The sequence below is a fragment of the Polypterus senegalus genome, chromosome 7 (genome assembly GCF_016835505.1).
Source record: "Polypterus senegalus isolate Bchr_013 chromosome 7, ASM1683550v1, whole genome shotgun sequence".
In the NCBI taxonomy this organism is placed as follows: Eukaryota; Metazoa; Chordata; class Cladistia; order Polypteriformes; family Polypteridae; genus Polypterus; species Polypterus senegalus.
This window is the reverse complement of record NC_053160.1, coordinates 16016226-16041187: the sequence shown is the minus strand read 5'-3', so window position 1 is coordinate 16041187 and position 24962 is coordinate 16016226. Positions and strand designations below refer to the sequence as shown.

At 38.5% G+C, this 24962-nt stretch overlaps 1 protein-coding gene across 1 annotated transcript in view; it reads left to right on the top strand.

The window, feature by feature from the left end:
* The window catches only part of wdr32 (WD repeat domain 32), a 65633-nt gene that overhangs the window by 38806 nt on the left and 1865 nt on the right, over positions 1 to 24962 (top strand). The window contains exons 4-7 of the mRNA XM_039758244.1: positions 3631 to 3833; positions 13476 to 13577; positions 21764 to 21909; positions 23843 to 24962. The exon at positions 23843 to 24962 is cut by the window's right edge and continues 1865 nt beyond it. Coding sequence (XP_039614178.1) covers positions 3631 to 3833; positions 13476 to 13577; positions 21764 to 21909; positions 23843 to 24211 — 820 coding nt within the window. The 3' untranslated portion in view covers positions 24212 to 24962. The remainder of the gene's footprint in view (positions 1 to 3630; positions 3834 to 13475; positions 13578 to 21763; positions 21910 to 23842) is intronic.

The following is a 24962-nucleotide window of genomic DNA, read 5'->3' as shown; positions in this document are numbered from 1 at the left end:
GATTAAAGAAGTTGAATTCTCCAGCTGACCTGGAAGTGCTGGCAAGTCATGTGGGAGGAAGAACAGAAGCACTTCCGGGTCAAGAACTATGTAAAGGACTGCTGGGAACCCAGTAGGCTAGCCAGAGTTGGGTGGAGGTGGACAAAACTTGCTGGGAGGTGTGGAGGAGAAGATAGAGAGAGAGAATTGCATTTATTATTGTGCTTGGCAATTTACTTGCCTATAATATTGTGGCTGTGGTGCTTTGGGCACTATTTATTGAAGAAGAAGAAGAAGGATTAAAATGCTTCTCATTGCTTTTGCTTTGTATCCTGAGCATTTTTCTGTTGGTGTTAAATTGGCAACAGTGACTCCTAGTGTTTTACAACAGTTAGAGGTAAATTTTCCATCTAGTGTTGCAGCATGTTGCTTCTGGGATTGAGTTGGACTTTGTGGAAGTTGAGTGAAACCTTGAGAAAATAAAGGAGACCAGACTTTTTAAAAATCAACCCCTGTACTCCCTCACTTTGTTGGTTTCATAATTAAGGCAATGAGAATCTCCCATAGACTGGAAGCGGCGCTTGTTTCCGGCTGAGTTACATACACTGATTCTTCTTTATTACGTATCCCACTCTGTTATCTGTCAGGCAAAACGCTTTATGAATACTCAGAGAAGCAAATCGTGAATATCGATCAATACTGGATTTTTTAAATACTGTATATAAAATAATTATGATCTTGGCATGAAAAAATACAACGTGCGTCATTTTTTTTGAAGATATCTTGTGAGATTAAAGAATGAGTCCAATGGGACAAAAACATCTTTAACTCACAAGTCATAGTTTGGGCAGCCCTTCTCTAACGTTTATTCTCTTCTTAATCCCTAATTCTACTTGTATAGGGTGGTCCAGATCTAATTATGCAATTTTCATTACGCTATAGCTTAAGTTTATTACATAGAGAATTTTTTTTTGTCGATAGATGGCAGCACCTGCTCAGCAGGTCTGGACCACCCTGTAGAATTGACTTCTTGCTTGGAGAATGATGGATATCCTGGTCTAAGTGTTACGTAGTGTCAAAATATGCACAAATAAACCAGACTTAGAATTAACTCAGTATTGTAGTTTTCTTCTGCATCCATTACACTCTTTTCTGTGTTGTTTTTGTGTTCACTTTATCAGACGGTCTGTCTCTCTCTCTGCCTTGTCACTTTGCTCTTCTTCATAAACTTCTGCTGTTTCATCTTTGACGCAGTGGAATTGTTGGTTGGCTTGAAGTGTACGAGTGGAATCAAATTTGATATAAATCGAGCTCTTTCTTGCTGTTTTGTGTGATTCAAACATGTGTGACGTTTGCTTACACATGTTCTAGAAGGAGAGCATGTGGGGGAATAATGTCGGGGTGTTGTGTTTACACATTCCACATGGGCCCTTTTTAAACTTCAAAACTGTATTTTGTAATATTTCTATTTTTGACAAGTTAAGTTAACCGCATATCATAGGTAGAGTACAATATTTGATTTAATTTATTGAATAAATATATATTCTACTTTGTAATGCATATAATGATATTTAAGGAAAAAGATAACTTGAAGCAATAAATATACTGTTACTAATATACAAGTCATCTGAGGTAAGTAAATGTCAGATACCAACCAATTGTGTCTTTATAAACATTTTTCCTGGACAAAGACCTGTTTGACTTCCCTCCTGATAAAGCGCCCATTAGAGAAGAAATCTGTTCTTATAGTGTCACCTTGTGATTTGTTTATGGTTCATGTTAATGGATAGAACATAACAGTCGTTTAAATAGAGAGATAAAAGCGAAAATTATTTAGAATCAGAGGTATTGTTGGAATAAAAATGATTTGATCTGTGTGTTGCAAATCTTTCAGCCTCTGTTATTGTGTCTTTATAAACATTTTTTGAAATTTATTTAAAAAGAAAAACTACGTTGCATTTCCTGGAGTGTATATAAGCAAAGACCTGTTTGACTTCCCTCCTGATAAAGCGGCCCATTAGAGAAGAAATCTGTTCTTATATCAGTGTCTGACCTTGTGATTTGTTTATGGTTCATAGCAAAACTGTTAATGGATAGAACATAACAGTCGTTTAAAAGGGATACGAAAATTATTTAGAATCAGAGGTATTGTTGGAATAAAAATGATTTGATCTGTGTGTTGCATGTCAATCTTTCAGCCTCTGTTATGTGGCTGCAAAGAGCTATAACTTTCAGGTTTCAAACAGTTCTCATTCTAGAATGCATGTTATTTGAAATTTATTTAAAAAAGAAAAACTACCAAAACGTGAATGGCCAAAATCTGACAGGGTGTAGCCTCAACAAAAATGTTTAACTATTAAAGTCCATAGGTTTGCCCCGAGGGGCATTACCAAAGTGATGCGTACACTGCTTTTTAAGTAGGTGTACCTTTAATTTATCCCTAAACGTTCATGACAATCTGTATGCATCCTTGACTGGAAAGGTAAGAAAATGATGTGTCATATAGCAACATTTCTCAAAAAAGCTGCCCCCAATGGCATTGGCAGCCTTTAAAGAAATGTTAACATTATACAAAGTTATTGTCTGTTGTTTTCTTGCTCATACAGCGTCAGTAGCGGGATTCAAGCTGAAGGTTTGAAGTTCAGAGCCTTAACCACTAAGTCACACTGCCTACCTGAAGGTCAGAACACATTTAAGGATCAACTCACAGAGAAATATATTAAGATTATAACACATTTTAGAAACCACACATGGAGAATAACAGACAATTGCACAATTGGTTCAAGAATGTTTCACAGCTGTGTTTATGATATTAAAACGTTCATTTCAATTATTTTTTGCTTTCCTAATGAGCACTTTCAGTCTTTTTTTGTGACCCATTCACAGTTGTATATTGAAGGGCTCAGTTGAACTGAGCCAAAATTGCAACATTTCGTCAGAGCAACTGATTTCTATGGTTTTTGAAAAAGATTCAAGTTCATCTTGTTGGTCATATTTGACACATGTGATATTAACCACAGTCTGTGTTTTAAAGATTGTATGCAGTACTCTTTTTCCACAATGAGATACTAGAATTGGTACAGAGAAAAGTAACCAGATGACACGTCAATCTTTGACATGCTAAAGAAACTCATTACACATTGAGAACGGAATAGTTTGCTGCCTGAAACCAAAACAATCAATTTTAGTCAAGAAAATGTCTAGAGAATTTTAAAAATGTTTCATTCAAAATGGGAACCACAAAACTCCTCTTCGACTAGACAGTAATGAGAATCTGTATCAAAGTATTCTGTTCTTAATCGTGTTCTCAAAGTGGTTGTCCTCTGCTGTTTTTGTGCATTTATGAGATTCCTAACGGAATTCAGTTTTGATATGTCACATAAATCAGAAAAAACAAATGGCTTTTTTTCTTGTTTAAACTTTTATTCTATGGGTGCGTATTAGTCCTAGTTTCTGACGTAGGCCCCTTGTTGCAGAAGATTATTTTAGAATGCTGAATAACATCTTAAATTGTCATTACTCATTTGGTTCATTACAACTTTTAAATTATTGTTTATATTATAATTTCTGAAACATTTTAACTGAAATCTTTGAAATACAAATGTTTAACATTTTTATCTGTGCATACTCTTTTCATTTTTCTTTTTTTAGGTTTACGGAAGATGGCTGCCCACATAAGAAGTTCTTTCACACTCGATACCTGATGAGAATGAGGCTAACACCAGACTGTTCAAAAATGCTGATATCCACCTCTTCTGGTTATCTGCTTATTCTCCATAATCTTGACCTAACTCAATCCCTGGAGGTGGGCAGTTACCGTATCCTGAGGGCAAGGCGGACTGCTTTAAGCTTAGGTTAGTACTTAGAGAATTTGAATCTCCTAAATCGGGCAGTTGCTTAATATTTTTGAACTGTGGTGCAGGTGTTATTGGGGGACAAAGCTCATCGACTGGGCTTAGTGGCACACTGGCACCCACCTATTGCTTCACAGGGGTCTCCAATCCCCTACATCCCTCGATCATTGATCATGTGTCACAGCTCTTGATGCTTGACTGGATACCCCAAACTCCTGATTGTCAATCAAGTGTCTAAGCTTTACGGGGGATTATTGAGATTTCTAAAGGTAAATTGGTGTATAAAATTTAAATACAAGTGAATCAAGTTAAAAGCATATTTTTTTGGTTCAAAAATGAGAAACTTAAGCTCTTCGGTTTCAAATATGTTACTCTTGTAAGGGGTGCAAACATAAATCAAACATTTTGTAGGAGTGCAGGGCGTATAAACGCTTGGAAACCACTGCTCTAATTATTCCAGTTGTTATCTCACCTTCCAAAAATGTGTGTGTGGGCTACATTGGCTATTCCAAATCGGCACCATTCATGTGAGTTGTCCCTGCTATGGACTAGCTTCACGTCAAGTCGACTTTATTGTTGTGTGTGTACTACTTTAACTTGCAGGTCTCCCCAGAACAGTTGACAATAGAACAATGCACCCTTTCCAGGAATGGCACAGGTGAATGCTATTGACCCAAGAAATTACCTGGTGCTCCTGATTACATTCTTAGAATGTTTAAACCTATTAATTTCCCAGGCTCTATGTGTGAAAGAGGTTACTTTAAGTAACAAGCCACCTTATGCTTTCAAGTTTGGTGTACAGTATGTACAATTTATTTAATACAGAGTTTACAGATACTGTATGAATTAAAAAAAAATGTTTGCATTTAGAAAAGTGGTTAATTTTGTAAGAGAACTGGAATATTTTATTTGCACATCACACAGGAGAAAGCTATTACCGGTTGGGACAGGGACTAAGAAAATGCCTGAACGACCTGCCTGACTACTGTAGCTCTTGAATGAACATGGCAGGAGATTTCTGTTGCTTCTTTTAAGCAGAATTCATGTAGCCTTACTTTGCATATGAGGGCAGAGAGAGACATGTGAAAGAAATAAGTATTTCTTCCATTTCTTCTTTATTAGATCGTTTTGAGTGTACTGAAAGTTTAAAGTTCACAAGTTCATCTCTGCATGATGTCCTATCACCAATTTGAATCAAAAAAGTTGTCCTTTTTTATTGGACAGAAGGCTGGCCACTGTATCGATAATAATAGCGTCTAAGCAGTCCAACCAAAAATACAAAACTGACTTTGCCAAATTTAAGTAATGGGATTAATAAAGTATCCTGATTCTGATACAAATACAAAAAATATTCACAGGCCTTTTCTGCTCTTACTACAAGATTTAGTTTTTAGAACCAATGTGCTTTGTTGTATGTGTGCCAAAATTAATTAAACTACTAGGGGGTTCTGCCCCTGCTCGCTTCGCTCGCCCACCCCCAGGTTTGGTTTACCGGATATACAATTTAAAGAGATTGGTAGTTTCATGGGAATTGTTACATATGCATTATTTTCACCTTTATTTTAAAACTTTTGTAAAAACAATACTTTATTTCAGGCCCCGGGCGTGGTTACATCTCTTTCTCGCAGGACGTATAATGCTGCTCGCGTTGTGAAGGGGGGTTGGTGGCTGAACGCATGCTAAGGAGATGCCGTCGGATCATCTGCTGTCTCTCTGCTGCTGGTGTTCAGCTGCTATCAGTCTTCCGTGCTGTACTCCGCCCTCCCTCAATCGGACCTGACAGTTATTTAAAACAAAAAAGGCTTCAGCCTGGCTGGGATGCTACAATGCTTTCAAATTTTACTGCTTTCATATTGAAGCAGGCTGTCCATGCTCGGCAGCCATCAAATGTAACTGAACTGGAGAGATTTTGTATGGAAGAATGGTCAAAAATACCTCCATCCAGAATCCAGACACTCATCAAAGGCTATAGGAGGTGTCTAGAGGCTGTTATATTTGCAAATATGGTGTAGCTGCTGATGCAGCTTCCTTCCGTAACCAAGTCCTGGCACAAAAGGGGGGAGTATCACAGCTCTCTCACTGACCTTTCTTTATCTTGGCCTCCTGGCTGGACATTCTGACTAGGATGCCGATCTATCCCTCACAGTGTATATAAAAAAATATTTCTTCCTCTAGAGCAATCCATACACTTTACAAGCGATGAAGGACTTGTATAGAATTCCATGGAGATTACTTTATACGTTTGTATGACAACTTTGCTGCAATAAGTTATAAAATATATGTTAGGGTCTTCATTTGATTCACACTCATATATAAACAAGGCGTCATTAATTATTTTTTTTGGCAAATAATACTGTTTAGATTATTGAGTTATGGTTTACCAAAAGTGGGTCTTGTCAGCTACTGGAAATTGAAAAAGACAATCGCAGTGATGCACAAAGCTACCATATTCTGAGGAGTCATTTCCTCAAACTGTCCTGTCATTGCGGTTATGTTTTTATAACAAAGAAAAAACGGAAACAAAACTACACCAATCAGTTGGTCCATGTGGTTTTAAGTAGTGTGTTTTATTTTGTGTGAATAGCAGTGCCATTGAATTAGCGTGTTGGTATTGCAGTGTTGTTAACGGTTGAACATGGATGTATTTGAATCAAAATAATTTAAACCTATTTTCAGAAAATGATCAGAGAAAACTTTTTAATAAGCAAATGAAAGTATACATGGGAAAAATAAATGTAGAAGTTTAGCAAATTAACATTATTGGACATTTTCAGTCAGTATAACATGCTATACTCTAATACAGTAAGCTCAATGTTAATTGGCAGTTTTGAAAACGATGAAAGTAACGAGCAATAAAATATCATCAGTAATGATTATTTTCTTTTCCAACAAAGAAAAGATACTTGTACTGGTTCTTGTGCCCTTTTTGCTGCCCACATTTCTAGTATGGCATGAATTTTCTGTATCCTCTGAGCTATTTTGTTGTAGAAAAATTTAGATTAGATTTCTAATGATTGCCATTTTTTCTGTAATTTTTCCCCTGCTTCAGAAATAAACAATAGGTTCCCAAACGTCCTTAATGTGCTTCAATGGAAACCAAATACCATTTAGTTGCAGAAGCACATTTGCCTCTTCTACAAATCATGTATTATTCTCAAATAACTTTTGCAGCTTTCTTTAAATAAAATTGCATACAGATTCTCAAACCCACTTAATCCAATTTGGGGTCATAGAGTCATTGCTGGGTGTGCTCTTATAGGTTCCAGTCACATACATGCCTGTGCTCACAGTTGCAAAGGGCCAATTTTGAATCACCAGTTAACCTAACTGCACAACTTTGGGGAGGTAAACTGAAGTACAGTGGTACCTCTGGTCGTGACCGTAATTAATTTGTTCCAAAACTCTGGTCGCGACCCGAACATAATTTCCCCATAAGATTGTATGTAAATACAATTAATCCGTTCCAGACTGTACGAACTGTATGTAAATATACATTTTTTTAAGTGCAAAAATAGTTAATTATACCATGGAATGCTCAAACATTGTAAGAGTTTGCGCTACACCCTTACGAACTGCTCGCTGTATACACTTTATTTTTTATAAGTTTTAAGCACAGGGAAAAAAAACTAAATGCTACTTCTCTTGCAAAACTTTTCCAACCATCCTCTGCTGGCTTTAAATTCCTCACCTTCGCCACTCGAAGAAGGATTATTTTTTTTTTTTCAGCAAATCGCCATGAGTCTTCCTGGCTTTCTCGCATATGATCACCTCGCTTACGCTGTCCACTGCAAGTTTCTTCTCATTCAACCACACTAGCAACAGTTTTTCCACCTCTTCCAGCACTTGAGGCCTCTGCTTGGTTAACATTGTAACTCCTTTTGGAACATCAACTGCTTTGTTAGGCCATGTATATGCAAACAAAAGAAAATGGGAAACAGAGATTGGGAAATTATTGGCGCGTATGAACCGGAAGGGAAACTGGCCACCTGTGTTTTTGTTCGCCACCAGAGCGTGTGGTCGTGAACAGATGCAAAATTTTGGCAAACTTTTTGATCGTTACCCGATTTGTACGTGTTCGGAAACATTCGTGACCAGAGGTTCTACTGTACGTAGAGGAAGGAGACATGTGGAGTAACTGGAAGGCTGACGGTTCAAATCTCTGCAATGCCAGAAAGAATGCTGCTCCATTGGGCCCTTGAATAAGGCCCTTAACCTGCAATTGTATAAAGAGCTGGCCCTGTGCTCTGACCCCAAACTTCTCTCTTCATGTCACTAGAGAGTATGTTGGGGTATGCGGAAAAAAATGATAAATTCCTTCTGCAAGAAATAGTGCCGTATTTTGCGCACCATAAGGCGCACTGGATTGAAAGGCGCACTCTCAATTGTGCGGCTTATTTCTGTACTTAAGGCCATACATAAGACGTACCGTATTATTCGGCGCATGCAAAAACAAGGTAACAGACGCAAAACAATGAGTTTAGTTAAACCTTATTCTACTACGTATTTAAAAATACACTCAGATTGTTTTTTGATCAGTCTGTTGTCACAAATCCATCGAAGTCCTCACCTTCTGTATCTGAATTGAACAGATGGGCAAGTTCGCCATCAAACATGCCGGGTTCCCTCTCGTCATTGTCAGAGTCAGTCTCGTTGCCGGGTGGCTGTTCAGCAATGATTTCAGCTTTCACGTAAGCTCGGACAACAGTCGAAGCAGACACCTTAGCCCAGGCATCCACAATCCATTCACATATGGTGGCGTAACTCACCCGGCGCTACCTCCCAGTCTAAGTAATGGTGTGTTCGCCGTCTCTCATCCATCGCTCTCATGACGCTCGCAACTTCACTTTGAACGCCCTGTTTACACCAATGTCCAATTTGTTATGTTACAGCCTTATTCCAGAATTCTACACACAACACCCCATAATGACAACATGAAAAAAGTTTACTTAATATTTTTGCATAATTATTAAAAATAAAAAAATTGAGAAAGTACATGTACATAAGTATTCACAGCCTTTGCCATGAAGCTCCAAATTGAGCTCAGGTGCATCCTGTTTCCCCTGATCATCCTTGATGTTTCTGCAGCTTAATTGGAGTTCACCTGTGGTCAATTCAGTTGACTGGACATGATTTGGACACCTGTCACACACCTGTCTATAGAAGGTCCCACAGTTGACAGTTCATGTCAGAGCACAAACCAAACATGAAGTCAAAGGAATTGTCTGTAGACCTCCGAGACAGGATTGTCTCGATGCACAAATATGGGGAAGGTTACAGAAAAATTTCTGCTGCTTTGAAGGTCCCAATGAGCACAATGGCCTCCATCATCCGTAAGTGGAAGAAATTCGAAACCACCCGGACTCTTCCTAGAGCTGGCCGTCCATCTAAACTGAGCAATCAGGGGAGAAGGGCCTTAGTCAGGGAGGTGACCAAGAACCCGATGGTCACTCTGTCAGAGCTCCAGAGGTCCTCTGTGGAGAGAGGAGAACCTTCCAGAAGGACAACCTTCTCTGCAGCAATCCACCAATGAGGCCTTTATGGTAGAGTGGCCAGACGGAAGCCACTCTTTAGTAAAAGGCACATGACAGCACGCCTGGAGTTTGCCAAAAGGCACCTAAAGGGCTCTTGGACCATGAGAAACAAAATTCTCTGGTCTGATGAGACAAAGATTGAACTCTTTGGTGTGAATGCCAGGCGTCACATTTGGAGGAAACCAGGCACCGCTCATCACCAGGCCAATACCATCCCTACAGTGAAGCATGGTGGTGGCAGCGTCATGCTGTGGGGATGTTTTTCAGCGGCAGGAACCGGGAGACTAGTCAGGATAAAGGGAAAGATGACTGCAGCAATGTACAGAGACATCCTGGATGAAAACCTGCTCCAGAGCGCTCTTGACCTCAGACTGGGGCAACGGTTCATCTTTCAGCAGGACAACGACCCTAAGCACACAGCCAAGATATCAAAGAAGTGGCTTTAGGACAACTCTGTAAATGTCCTTGAGTGGCCCAGCCAGAGCCCAGACTTGAATCCGATTGAACACCTCTGGAGAGATCTTAAAATGGCTGTGCACCGACGCTGCCCATCCAACCTGATGGAGCTTGAGAGGTGCTGCAAAGAGGAATGGGCGAAACTGGCCAAGGATAGGTGCCAAGCTTGTGGCATCATATTCAAAAAGACTTGAGGCTGTAATTGCAGCCAAAGGTGCATCGAAAAAGTATTGAGCAAAGGCTGTGAATACTTATGTACAACTGATTTTTCTGTTTTTTTATTTTTAATAAATTTGCAAAAACCTCAAATAAAACTTTTTCACATTGTCATTATGGGGTGTTATGTGTAGAATTCTGAGGAAAAAAATTAATTAAATCCATTTTGGAATAAGGCTGTAACATAACAAAATGTGGAAAAAGTGATGCGCTGTGAATACTTTCCAGATGCACTGTATATATTACAAAGTGCAGAGGCCCTAGCACTGGCCCCTGTGGAACACCACTTTTGATATCAGCCAGTTTTAATAGGGCTCCTCGCTCCATAACCCTCTGGTTCCTGCCTCTCAGCCAATTTTGCACCCATCTACAAACATCACCCTGAACTCTCGCTTCTTTTAGCTTGGTGCCCAACCTCTCAAATGCTTTTTGAAAGTCAAAATGAATAATATCATCTGCTCCACTCTGATCATAACCCTTTTGTTGCTTTCTCACAGAACTCCAGCATGTTGGTAAAACACAACTTCCCTCTTCTGAACCCATGCTGACTGTTCAGTAAAGCTCCTGTTCTTGCCATGTGTTGCTCAATCTTATCCTTAATAATTCCTTCCATTAATTTTCCTGTGATGCACATTAGGCTTACTGGCCTATAGTTGCTTGGATCCGCCCGGTCACCCTTTTTATATAACAGGATAATGTTTGCCATTTTCCAGTCTTTTGAAATTTCTCCAGTGCGCATCATTTAGTTAAATGAAAATTGCGTGATACGTCTACTGTCATAAAACTGAAGCACATCGGTGTGTGCCATCAGCAGAACTTGTCTTGGTTACTTGAAACACGTCCTTCAGTGCATAAACTTAATAGTATAATTTTCAAGTAGTCTTCCAGTTAACACCGTAATTATGGAAAATGCAATAGTCTGCCAATATCCCAGGTAAAAAATGCTTCTGCCCAATGAAAGATGTCCACGACTCGCCCACAGGGTGTTTATGGATATTTTTAGTTTACAGTGTGAAATACAACCGAAATAACTGAGAATCTAAACAAAGCAGTGAATCGCCTCTAACTTGAAACAAAGCAAGCGGACTGTGAGTCTGAAAACACCTTTAGAGTTTTAAGGTCGTACAATTGTACTTTGCCTCCAGTGATTTTATTTTCAAAAAAAGCCAGCATCTTGTGTGCAGATTGTTCACCCTGGAGTACAAGAATCAATGGGGTAAGGTCAAATGGAGAGACTTTATGTTACAAGGTGGATTTTGAAATAAGCTTTTAACCGGAACCCAGTGTAGACACTTAACTCCCTTGTCTTTTTATGATTCTTGTAGCAGCATTTTAAATGAACTGTAGGATGGAAATACCTAAATATTATATAAGTCTATTTTTGTCTGTCCCACTGCTACGATTAAAGAAAACCTACCTCCAGGTTTTGCTATGATTTTAGTGATATCATGAAGTGGCCCAGGCAGTAGGAGTATAATAATTTTAAAAGACTAAAAATAAATAATTTCAGGATACATGTCTTTTTGAAATAAATTAACCAACTATTCTGTGCCCTGGTTAGGGTAGTAGACAAGTATTCATGAATGAGTTTTCTACACTCTACTAAGTGAGCTCTCTTTAATTTTCCTGAGTTACTGACATGTAGATAGCAAATCTGAGTTCAGTAGTAATTGAATAGACATTTGGATAAAGTGGTAAAATAATATTAATGTCATTATCAAGATGTATACTATGAAGAACAATAACTGATTAGCAGACTTTGAGACAAATAAGTCTGGCATCACTCTGCACGATTTCAAGTTGGATAGACTGCCATATTTAACAACTGCAAGCGCTGGATTTCACAGACTTTTATGTGCAACTGAGTAATTGCTGGTATTCACCTGAAAATGTGTACTGAAAGGGGTACGCCGGATAGTTAAATCATTGGTTTGGATTTAAAATATTTGTGTAATTGTATGTCTTCATTTCTGAGACATTCAGGTGCACTGGAATATAGTCCAATATTACTAATAATTATTTGGTTATTTCTTATCGTTTGTTATTTAGTTTTATTATTACTGTATTTGTTGTTACACTGTACACACATATAGTACAGTTTGTATAAAAGTGTTTTCAGTTGTATTTAAGTAAATATTAGAATACTTGTATTTCCGTAAGTATTGGATTAGCTATGCTTTTATTCACCATTCATTATTTGAACATGATGGCATTTTCCAAAGCATTTTAAAGTCTGTCTGTTCATAAAAGCCTGTTTAATACTAAGTAGAGCTGGAACAATTTAAGTTTACATTGCTTATGGGGTCAACCTTGGAGCCGATTTAAATTATTTATCATGCCTTAAATTTAGAAGCCGTCCATTTTAAACTAATTAATAGACCTGGCTTTTAGCTTGCAGTTCTCCAGTGCTAGTTATTTTCCATCTTAATATGTCCCTCAATTCTTTTGCCATTTAAATGCCTTTAGAGGTGCGGGAATGGTTACAAAGAATTCAAAAAGTATTCAAACCCCTCCACCTTTTGCACACTTTGTTTTGTAGATTTAATTTTAAATGGATAAATTTGCCAATTTTGCCTGTAATATGCATTGCAGGAAGTATTGCTTATTATATGACTATAGTTTATCTTTTGATTTTGTCATCAAACACAAATAAAAATTAAATAAGATTAGTCTTGAAATTGTTATATACATTAAACAGACTTTGATAACTGCATTTGTTTATCCAATAGTAAACTTCTCTCTGTATTTGAGTATTTGGTGAGTCTTAAAGGGTATAGAAACTTTGAGTGTTAACTTTGCAATTTGACTGTCACTGATATAAAAAAAAAAAAGTGTTCAGATTTTTGGCCAGGTACATCTTGATTTTTGAGTGTAGTAGGTGCAATCATTTTGTTGACACTAAGAGTGTTATATTTCCACAGAAATTAGAACATTAGAACAATTTCGACTTGAACCAGGTATTCAGACCAATAAGCTCACGAGTTGTGGCTACTGGGGAGTAAAATATGCAACATTTGAACAAATCTAGATAAGAACTTTCCTTATAGCCCAACAAACATCACCAGTCGTTTCCATTAAATTCTTCAAAAGTAACATCAAGTTGAGTTTTGAAACTGCCTGAAGTCCTGCTGTCTACCACACTACTTGATCATTTATCCCAGGTGTCTATGGTTCTCTATGTGAAGAAAACCTTTCTAACATTTGTGTGGATGTTATCCTTAACAAGTGTACGTGCACGTTCATTTTGCTTTTTGAGTTTAAATTACATTAAATTATTAAAATAGTCTGATGGAAAAAATTTCCTTAAAATTAAAAAAAAATATATATATATTTTGATCTTACTAATGATGTTTGGAATACTTCCATGCCTTTCATTCCTGAAAAAAATTCACAGCACTGCTCTTCAGAATGCTATGTTGTGTTTTTTCTGTTTTTCTAGACAATGTTACATCAGGATCTCGAGTGTCTGGTTCACCAAGAAACAGCAGCGATTCTAGCCAGGCTTCAAATAAACTATTATCTCCTTCATCACAGCGGGAAGGTAAATAGCAAACTTTTTTGTTATGTCTAGTGGCAGGATTGGCACTCTAACCACTGTTTTAAAAAAAAAAATAAAAAAATATTGTTCCACTCCATTTGAATTAATGTGGTGCTGAGGTGTCACCCATTGCACAGCTGCGCTTGGGTCCTGTTTTGGGATCCTGAGGTGGTTCATCATGGAGTGGGTGACACAACGCGCCATATCAGTGTATGCACCCTAATAAATAACATTGCATTTACTTACAAAGACTTCAGCTTCCATGGTAACTCTTCTTGTGTTTACTGATACAAAGTGTATATTTTCTTGAATAATCTATTCGTTGTTTTCACAGATTGTGGCTTCGAAATGTACTATAATTAGTCCATTGAGAATTATGCATTTGCAGAAATAAAAAAAAATGAGGATTTGATAAGATTCATTCTTTAACTCCTGACTGCAAAAAATATCTCTAATTGTAGATGTACAGATGAGACCCAAAATTCGTGGGGGTTACATTCCTGGAGAACCCGTGAATTGTGAAAAACTGCAAATTTTGGATGTGGACAATAAAATGCCTATAAATGCCTGTTTTTATAGTTTAAACCCTAAGTATACCCTCAAAACACTTTAATTTCATTTCAAACTCAGCTTAATACATTACCCTAAAAAAAAGAATGTTAAGGTAAACCCGTATACTGTACAGTACTTAACTGCTATGTCTCCCGCAGTGCTAGAATGTCAAATACCGATGTTACCCCTTTATGTACTGTAATTCATGCAACCACGTTATCTGTGGTTAAGTAGGGTAAATATGTAATAGTTAAATTTTAAAAAATACAGTAAAATGTATGGGTATTCACCAATAATGAATGATATAGATTGAAGATGATGATGAATTAGCTCTGCAGTATGATGAAGGTATTTAATGAAGATAATGACTGCACAGCAAGCAGAGGATTTACATCTCCTTGGGTGACTACTGCGGTTTAACTTTTTAGTTCTGGGAGCAAATCCAGTAGTTTAACCTTCTCCTGGAGTGTCTTAAAATTTTTCTGTCGCATGGGTTCATTGTCAGTAGCCTTAGAAGGTGCAGGGTGTTTGGGAGCCATCTTAGGGCTTTAAAAAGAATGAAATAAAAAATATGAGAACACTCGGTGAAACACTCGAGATCGCCACACCTGGTAAACTATTATAATATGGGAATGCTGAGCTGCATCTGCCGGAGATGCGTCACAGAGCAGCAGCCAATCGGCAGCAAGGAGAAATGAATAACGCTCTTGAATTGGCTACTTTCACCATCCACCATTCACCAAGCCGCCTTTTCCTCTACAGTTGCTTTGTGTTCTCTCTACAGTACAGTATTGCCACGTAAAAAGCCATCAAAAAATGATAGCGGATTTTTGTGGTTTCCGCTAACAGTTGTTAGTTAGGTTCTAAGGAAAAATTTGCGGACGACTGAGGCTGCTATTTCACGGGGGGTCTACTGTATGTTAGTTAGTTTTTGCGTAAATAAACCTCAAGTCACTAGTGATGTCCAAAGCTATTCTTTTAATGAGGTCTGCTGGCTAATTTTTGGCATTTTTTCCTGTAGGTATGACCTATACATGAAACTGTTTTAAAAGAAAAAAGAAAGATTTTCAAAATCAGTAATACAAAAGAAAAAAAATGTCTAATTTGGTTCAGCAGAACTTCTGCATTTTTAGAGATTCTCATACTTGTTAAAAACTATTAGTACATTTGTCTGTCTTTTAATATTATGCAATACAAGATAGTCTGCTTCAATGAGTAAACGTCAGAAAGTCAAATTTAAGAATCTTTACCAGCACTGCAGTTCATTGATAGCTCATTCTGAGGAGTAGAAAAACACCTTGAAATAGCAGACACTGATTGAAAGTATATTTTAATAAGCAGGTATTTTTTTTTATAATTGTCCTCTGTCCCAGTTCTTCATATTATATTTTTAAGTCATTACTTTGACACTGCTCTGTAATAAACCAGCACGTGGTAATATATACAGGAAGATTTTATACTTTTGCTAAAGTTTAAATGTGTATACAGAAACATACAGAATTTAATTTTGTTTAATACAGAAATAACATATAATAATGGCATACAATACAGTTTGCATATTTAGAAACCAGGATGACTGCTGGTTTTTGATCTGCTCCTTTCACAGGTGGTGGCAAGCTTTTTAAAAAGTAAGATGATCTCTGCATTATCATCTTGCAATGCTTATTTTTTATTCTTAACCAAAATGTGTTATAGCAATGCTACTTTAGTTGCTAGTATTACATGATAAAAAGTGGATCACTGCCTCACCTTAGTGCTACTACAGAAAAATATTTATACAGTATATTAAGTTTTTTTCCTGCTCACTGTACAAGACACTTACTTTAACTTTAAATGTCCAGTAGTATATCAGAAGTCATTCAATGAGAAGTGAAGCAAAATGACACCTTTTATTGCTAATTGAACAGATTGCAATATGCAAGCTTTTGAGGCTTCCTGAAGAAGGGGCCTGAGCTGCCTCAAAAAGCCTGCATAATGTAATCTGTTCAGTTAGCCAATAAAAGCTGTCATTTTGCTTCACTTCTCATTGCATCCATAATGGCTAACATGGTACATCACCCTACTACTACAGAAGTCATTTAAGAATAAAAGAAAATGCAAATTACATAAATGTATTCAAATAAATTAGTTATGGATGCATTTTACTGATTTATGTCTTTAAATGACTTCATGTTGTCCCAGGCTATAGTTTTGTCCTATTTAAAACCCCCATGTCTTAATGGCCTAGCAAGTGGTAAAACATTAGGAGCATACATTTCAAGGCTTGTAACAAGTTCCTTTTTATATCATTTACTCTGAAATTACTTTTCTTCGTTTATACAAAGAACATTATGATAACTGAAAACTGAAGAAAGGGTAAATGACAGTAGTACTGCACAAAATCCATCCATCATTCTGTCCATTTTTAAATCTGCTTATCATGAGCCAAGGTGGCTGGAAAGCTGGAGCCTCTCCCAGCAACCATCAGACGGAAAAAATCCCTGGACAGGACATCAGAACATTGTGGGGTGAGCACACTAGGGCCAATTTAGCAATGCCAATTCAAGGTTCAAGGTTTCTTTATTTAGTTATGATTACACAAGAAAACATAAAATATGCCTTCTCAGTTGCATTTAATAATACAGAGAAAAAAAATAAAACAAACAAATCGAGACCAGACAGGTAAAGGTATGGCAGTTTTTGGTTACAGGAAACATATCAAACCTCTATCAATTTTCTCTGATAATCCTTATAAAAAAGTTGCATGGTGCTAGCAATAAAGGAATTTCTGGAGTGATTTATGTGTGTTTTCAAAGTTACTATCCTTACTGACTGTAGAAGTTAAGTTCTACATGTGATGGATGTCTGTCATCAGTTGAGATGATTTCCAGTTTCTTTAGCCTTGTCCTCTGACACACACTTACCAAATCATCTACATCCGCCCCAATAACTTCAGCAGCATGCTTAGTAATCTGCCTGAGCTTTTTAAAATTTTGCTTTGTTAGACTACTAAACCAGGCAATAACTTGGAAGTGATAACAGACTGGCTCATACTACGATAAAAGGACAACATGAAGTCCTTGTTTACTTTAAAAAGTTTGAATTTACGGAGGAGAAATAAATGCTAATTACATTTTTTTTTTTTTGTATTTGCATTCCAGTTAAGATTGTTATCTAGGTTAGCTCCTAAATATTTACACTCACCTGCCACATTATTAGGTACACCTTGCTAGTACCGGGTTGGACCCCCTTTTACCTTAAAAGCTGCTGGAATTCTTCGTGGCATAGATTCAACGAGGTCCTGGAAGCATTCCTCAGGGATTTTGGTCCATATTGACATGATAGGATCATGCAGTGGCTGCAGATCTGTGGGCTGCACATCCATTATGTAAATCTTCTGTTTCACCACATCCCAAAGGTGCTCTACTGGATTGAATTCTGGTGACTGAGAAGGCCATTTGAGTACAATGAACTCATTGTCATGTTCATGTGGAAAAAGATGATCCGCTGTGGCAACCCCTAACGGGAGCAGCCGAAAGAAGAAGAAGAACTCATTGTCATGTTCAAGCAGTTTCAGATGATTTGAGCTTTGTGACATGGTGTGTTATCCTGCTGGAAGTAGCCATCAGAAGACAGGTACACTGTGATCATAAGGGGATGGACATGGTCAGCAACGATACCCAGGTAGGCTGTGGCATTTAAATGATGCTCATTTGGTACTAAGGGTTCCTAAGTATGCCAAGAAAATATCCTCCCACTTTATTACACCACCACCACCACCACCCTGAACCGTTGATACAAGGCAGGATGGATCCATGCTTTCATGTTGTTGACGACAAATTCTGACCTACCATCCTTTTTCCAATTTTCTGTTGTTCAATTTTGGTGAGCCTGTGTGAATTGTAGCTCAGTTGCCTGTTTTTAGCTGACAGGAGTAGCACCCGGTGTGGTCTCCGGTTGCTGTAGCTCATCTGCTTCAAGGTTCAACGTGCTGTGCGTTCAGAGATGCTCTTCTGAATATCTTGGTTATAATGACTGGTTATTTGAGTTACTGTTGCCTTTCTATTAGCTCATTCTGTCCATTCTCCTCTCCGCTCACTGGATATTTTCTCTTTTTCTCTGTAAACACTAGAGATGGTTTTGCTTGACAGTCCCAGTAGATCAGCAGTTTCTGAAGTACTCAGACTAGCCCTTTGGCAGCAACAAACACACCACATTCAAAGTCATTAAATTCCCCTTTCTTCCCCATTCTGATGCTCAGTTTTAACTTCAGCAGGTCACCTTCACAATGTCTACATACTTAAATGCATTGAACTGCTGCCATGTGATTGGCTGATTAGATATTTGCGTTAACAAGAAGTTGAACAGGTGTATCTACTAAAGTGGCCAGTGAGTGTACATTCAATCACTATTTCTAACTCCTCCCGCAGAACAACAATGGGTGAACATACAGATTTCATACAATTCACCTAACCTGCATATCTTTGGACTGTGGGAGAAAACCAGAACAATTGGAGGAAACCCACACAGACATGAGCAGAACATACAAGCCATGCAGGGAGCACCGGGAATGTGAATCCTGCTCTTTCTGTTACAACACAAAATCAAGCATTTAATCGTTAAAAAAAAATACTCATTTTTACTAAGCTGAGGTAGTGTTTCCTAGGTATATTTCAATTGTTACAAAATATTTCTAAACTCAAATTAACCCTCAAGCCAAGAAATGTATTATTTGAATCAGATTTTCATTTTGAGTGCACAAAAAGAATAACATCTATTATTCATCCATTGTTCTAAATAAAAAAAATTGCATTTATACCTAGTTACCATTTTAGTTGACTTGCAGTTGTATATACTTAGTTGTATATGCAGTTGTCCTGGGTGTAAAGAAAAATACAAATATTAGTCAAGTCCTTCAGTTGTTATAACCCCTCATATTTTGTTATAGTACCAGTTCTAAAGTGACATTGTAAAAAGAAAAAGTTTATCATTAGAGAAGTATATGGTGAGCCAAAATGAAGTACCCCATTTCTCAAGGTCACTGAGCGAGGTAGAGGCAGCCGAGTGGGTTGGGGTAGGGGAGTCCTTTGATAGGCGATCGTCTATAGTTTTCAGTCGGCAACATGACTTGGTCCGGTGCACACCGTGCTTTCGCTGTCGAAGCGTTCTTCAAAAGCAACAAATCCATCATTACTATGCAACACGCTTTCAGCATTCCTCCTAACGGTGGCGTCCCAGATCGGAAAACATTTTTTCAGTGGGTGGCTAAATTTAGACAGACTGGTACAACGTTGAACAGAAAGTCTCCAGGCCGTCCTCGGACTGTATGAACGCCTGAAAATATCCCAGCTGCAAGGGTATCAATTTTGCAGTCTCCTAGACATTCAAAGCGCAAACCTGCTTCAGACTTTGAGGAGGAGTTTGCATGAGGATTAGTGCTGGGGTGTGTGACCAAAATTCTATATCACGGTATTTTTCAGAATTATATCGGTTTCACGGTATTCAACTGTATTTTTTTCCCATGCATGAGTGGATGTTAACCACATTTTCCAGTGCAATTTCTGCAGTAGACTGGCTAAGAATAACCTATTCCACTTTCATGAGAACTGTACATTGCACAAAAAACATTTTAATATGCACACATGAGAACTGTACATTGCACAAAAAACATTTTAATATGCACACAAGTATTAATACAGGTTTGCATGGCCCCATAAAGTGATAGTTTTCAAGTAGGTGACACTAATGAAGAGAAGGAATCACATTGCGTGACATTTGCAGTCAAAATATAGAACCTTTTTGTTGAACAAATTTTACAAACAACTTAAACTATAATTTTGAGAACATATTTTCAACCATCCAAAGAGGCATTTAGACTTAGTAAATTATCCAGAGGTGCTTGTTAAAAGTTGTATTGCACTGAACATGTCTTAGAAAAGGAATAAATAGTAAATATGTTTTATAAACCAACTACGCTTTCTGTTAATGTTATCAATCTCTGTCCACTGACACATTAGCTATATGGATTGTAATGGTGTTGGTTATCTCGAACAACTGCTTGCTTTTTTTGTTGTAGGCAGTACCTCTAGCAAACACATCTACAAGTAACATTTGACTCGAGTGTCCTCTAGCTTTTCCAGTTTTACCTGAAGACGTGGAGGGTTGCCAATCTTAGTTCCATACATTCATGTTACTCCAAAACATGTTTGCGGCTATGGTGGTGCAGCAAATTGCTTGTGTTGCTGCCTTCGGCGACAACTTTAGCTCGACAGCATTTGCAATTAATAGTTGTTTGGTTCCATATCCGACCTTTTAAAATCAAAGTATCTCCAGACAACAGACACGGCTCCTTTTTTCTGCAAACGTTCTTCTGTGTCATCATGTTCAACTTTATCGTCTGCTACAGCTTCAGTTTCAGAGTGGTCTCTGTCTATTTTAACCGCACAATACCTCCACCAACGCATGTACTCCATTGCATGCATGTTTAGCGGTGTAGCAGTGAAAAAGGTCTCCCCTTAAAACAGTTTCCTGCTGCGCCACGTTCCAAACATTGTTTAGGCTATTTAAACCGGTTTTGTGGTAATAAGAAAAATCCATATCATAACAAAAATAAAAAACTGTTTTCAGTATGAACCGGTATACCTCCAACCACTAATAGATCCGTAATTACCGTCCATACAAAATGATGGTAGTGCAGGAACTCGCTGAGAGAGACTGGGAGAGGCGTAGAGCTGCTATCATCATGTACAGCAACAGGGCACATTTCCATTTGGATGGTTGCATAAATAAGCAAAACTTTCGCTATTGGGCTGAAACCAACCCTGGTGAACTTCATCAGAGACCCCTGCACAGTGAGTGTGTTACTGTTTGGTGCGCCACTGCAGAATTTGGCATTGTAGGTCCTTATTTTTGTGAGGAGTGGGGAGCAATGGTCACCATCGCTTCAGAGCATTACATTGAAATGCTAGAGAACGTTTTGCAAGAAATGGATGTGGTGGATGCCTGGTGTCAACAGGATGGAGCAACAGCTCATACGGCGTGGAGATCCATCCAAGTTTTGCAGGAGATGTTTCCCAGGAAGGCTGATCTCCCTGCGCGACGATGTCGGCTTTCCTTCACATTCGCCTGATCTCGCGCTGTGTGATTTCTTCTCAAGTCTAAGGTCTACACACACACCAACCTCAAAACCTTGAAGCCGTCAAGGATGCTGTTCGCCACAAAATTGCCTCTATTTCCCAGAAATGGCTGAAAGTCATGCAAGCATTCAGAAATCGTCTCAAAGAGTGTATCGCTAATGATGGCCACCACCTTGAAGACATTATTTTTAAAACACAGTGAAAAAAAATCTGTTTTGTATACCCTTTTTTGTGGCGTAAGGAAATTTTATTTTATTTTGCAGTTTTTTTGTAGAATAAATGTTTGAAATGTGGTACTTCTTTTTGGCTAACCCTGTATATAAAACTATCGTACCTCCTAATGTGGTGAAAAAGAAAACTTATGAAAGTATATACAGTATGAAAGGAAGTGGCCCATTCAGCCATTCATGCCTTAATCTTCACTGAATCAGTGATATTAGCAGAAAGTACTGTTTCTTATTACAGTCTGAAATCAATAAGGACCTGCACACTAATACTGACTTCACTGTCCTTCTACAATAGGTGGCTCACCTCGTAACAGCCTAGAGGTGCTGACTCCAGAGATTCCAGGAGAACGGGATCGGGGCAACTGTATCACATCACTTCAGCTGCATCCTAAGGGCTGGGCCACATTGATACGTTGCTCAAGCAACACAGATGACCAGGAGGTGGGTTATTTTCAAAATCCTGTTTCTGTTCGCACTGAATGTTTACTTAAATACACTCAGAAAGTGTTCAGTTTTTTCCTATTTTTTATGTTGCAGCCTTATGCTAAAGTCCTTTTTTTTACGTCATCAAGCAACACTCAATATTCCAGAATGACAAAGTGAAAACAAGATTTAGGAATGTTTTGCAAATTTATTAAAAAAATAAAAAGCTGAAATATCAGAACATAGATGAAGCAGCCTTTGCAGCCATTCCAGCCTGAAGTCTTCTTGGGTCTGATGCAACAAGGTTCTTACCCCTGAATATGGCGATTTTTCTGCCATTTTTCACTGTAGAGTTTCTCATGCTCTGTCATGCTAGATGGAGACTGTTGGTCGACAGCTGTTTTCTGGTCTCTCCAGAGGTATTCGATTGGGTTATAGCTGGTCCACTTGAGGACATTCCATAAGTTGTTCCTCAAAACTCCTCTGTTGTCTTTGCTTTTTGCTTACAGTCGTTGTCCTGTTAGAAGGTGAACCTTCAACCCTGTCTGAGGTCCAGAACACTCTAGATCAGGTTTTCTTAAAGAATAAATTTGCCCATTTTTCCGTTCAGCTTTCTCTTTTCTTCGACTAGTCTGCCAGTCCCTGCAGCTGAAAAACAACCTTCAGGAACTGCCGCTAAAAACAACCCCATAGCATGATGCTGGCACCACCGTGCTTCACTGTTGGAATGGTATTGCACATGTGCTGAGCGGTGCCTGGTTTCCTCCAGACATAACACTTAGAATTGAGGCCAAACAGGTCACACTTGGTTATGTCACACCAGGGAATGTTGTTTTATCACAGCCTGGGAGTCCTTTAGGTGTGTTTTTTAGCCAAGTGAAAGTCCCTTGGGGAGCGTGTGACCGACGCTTAGGGGCTGAAGGAGGTCACTCTGGTTGAGCGATCTCAGATCTGGCGAGTGACTCGCTGCTCAGTTGGAGCGACTCGCTGCAGAAGGCTGGAGAGAGGCTGCATGGCTGTAGGGGAATTGTACAGTTCAGTAAGGCATCCTGCAGGGGGAGTCATGGACCCGCGGTAGCACGAGTCTGGCAGCAGGAATCGGAGGCTTGGCATAGTGCCCTGCTGGAGCCACAGAAGGTGGACTGAACTGCTGGTTGCTTGTCTCCTCGGCTGCAGTGACCCGCTTGGGATTAGCTGAGGAGATACATGTGTTCTAGGGGAACTTGATTTAAAAGGACTGATTCCTGCCATGTTTTAACCTCACTTTTAAAGGATTATTTATTTGATTGATTTTAACCTTCTTTTTATCAAATTATTTATTGACTGCAGTGTTTTTGGACACTGTTTGTTTTTGACAGATTGTTTTAATTAAAGCACTGGCACTATTTCACCTACTACTTGCTATGTTTATGTTTTGTGTCCTTATCTGCTGGCTTGGTATTTTATCAGGACTAGCGGGTTCAAGTGACTCACCAGTAGCGTGGGGCTAACTCTCACTGTCACATCTGGCCACTCTGTCATAAATCCCAGTTTGATGGAGTGTTGTAGTGATGATTGTCCTTTTGGAAGTTTCTCCCATCTCCATACATGTTCTCTGTAGCACAGCCAGAGTGACCATTAGGTTTTTGGTCAACTCACTTATCATGGCTGTTCTCCCTCTCCAAGTGCCCAGTTTAGCCAATCTGACAACTCTACAAATACTTGTGGTTGTTTCATACTTTTTCAATTTAAGAATTGTAAAGGCCTACTTATGATCTAGGGAACCTTCAGTGCTGCAGAAAAATGATGTAGCCTACCCCAGATCTGTACCTTTTTCGTTAGCCAATTAAGGGTGTCATTTTACTTGACTTCTCATTGCAAGAGTTTAATATGAAATCCTTGTTGTGTCTAAAACTGTAACTATTACAATGTCTGCGTATATAAATGACATCACTATTTCTTTCTTTTGTAGTGGACATGTGTCTATGAATTCCAAGAAGGCACTCCTGTGCGAGCTGTCTCTCCCCGCTGTTCCCTTAAGTTGACCCACTACATTGAAGAAGCCAATGTAGGCCGGGGCTACATCAAAGAACTGTGTTTTAGTCCTGATGGACGTCTAATCTGTTCACCCTATGGCTATGGAATTCGCCTGATGGCTTTTGATGAGCAGTGCAGTGAGCTGGTAGACTGTCTGCCTAAGGAGTCCAGCTGTCTAAAGGAAATCCGTTCCATTTATTCCCACAGTGACGTGGTGCTTACCACAAAGTTCTCGCCCACTCACTGCCAGCTTGCGTCTGGGTGCCTTAGTGGACGAGTATCTCTCTACCAGCCAAAGTTCTAGCTGTCACTACCACAGGACGCCTTCTGCTCTTTCACATTGGCAAGACTTTGTAGTGTCTGACACTGGTCTTAATAATTCATTTTTATTTCTTTTCAAATTTGTAGAAAGAAGTTGCTTTTTAAGTCATTTAGTGCACTTTTTTTATTTTTATTTGCAGGTTTTTGAATCCACAATGTCATTCAGCACTTTAGAAGAACAATTTTGGCTTCATAATGAATTAGTTGGGTTTCCCTTTTTTTGTTTGATGTTTGAACTAAAATGGCTACAACATATCAATAATTCAGCTTTTTTTATATAAAGAAAATTTGGAAAATAAAGAGTGATGCTTCTGCTGCTGGTCCGCACACTGATAAGTTGTGCCTCAGACAAAGAAGGCAAGCTGTCTACTCTGCTGACTCTTGCTGAAAATCATTCTGTAGTAATATTTTACTGCAAATGTCTTAACATGCCTGACCAGCATATGGATCCCAGTTATCTCCTCACCATTGAATGTAACATTTGCGGTTTGACATGCAAGACTAAACTATCCTGTAAAGTAATTTCTCTTCACAGAAACTCACATTTTGAAGTACTGCCTCATTTTGCCTTAAACTGGAAATACTGGCAGCAGTGAGCTCATGTACCCTATATTGTAAAATAAGATGCAATTTTTTTTTTGTCTTCTCCTTTTCTCCAAATGCCAATGTGATATATAAGTGGGAGATTGTGATATTTATTGCTTACCTATTTGTGTTATGTTTTTGTTTGCTTT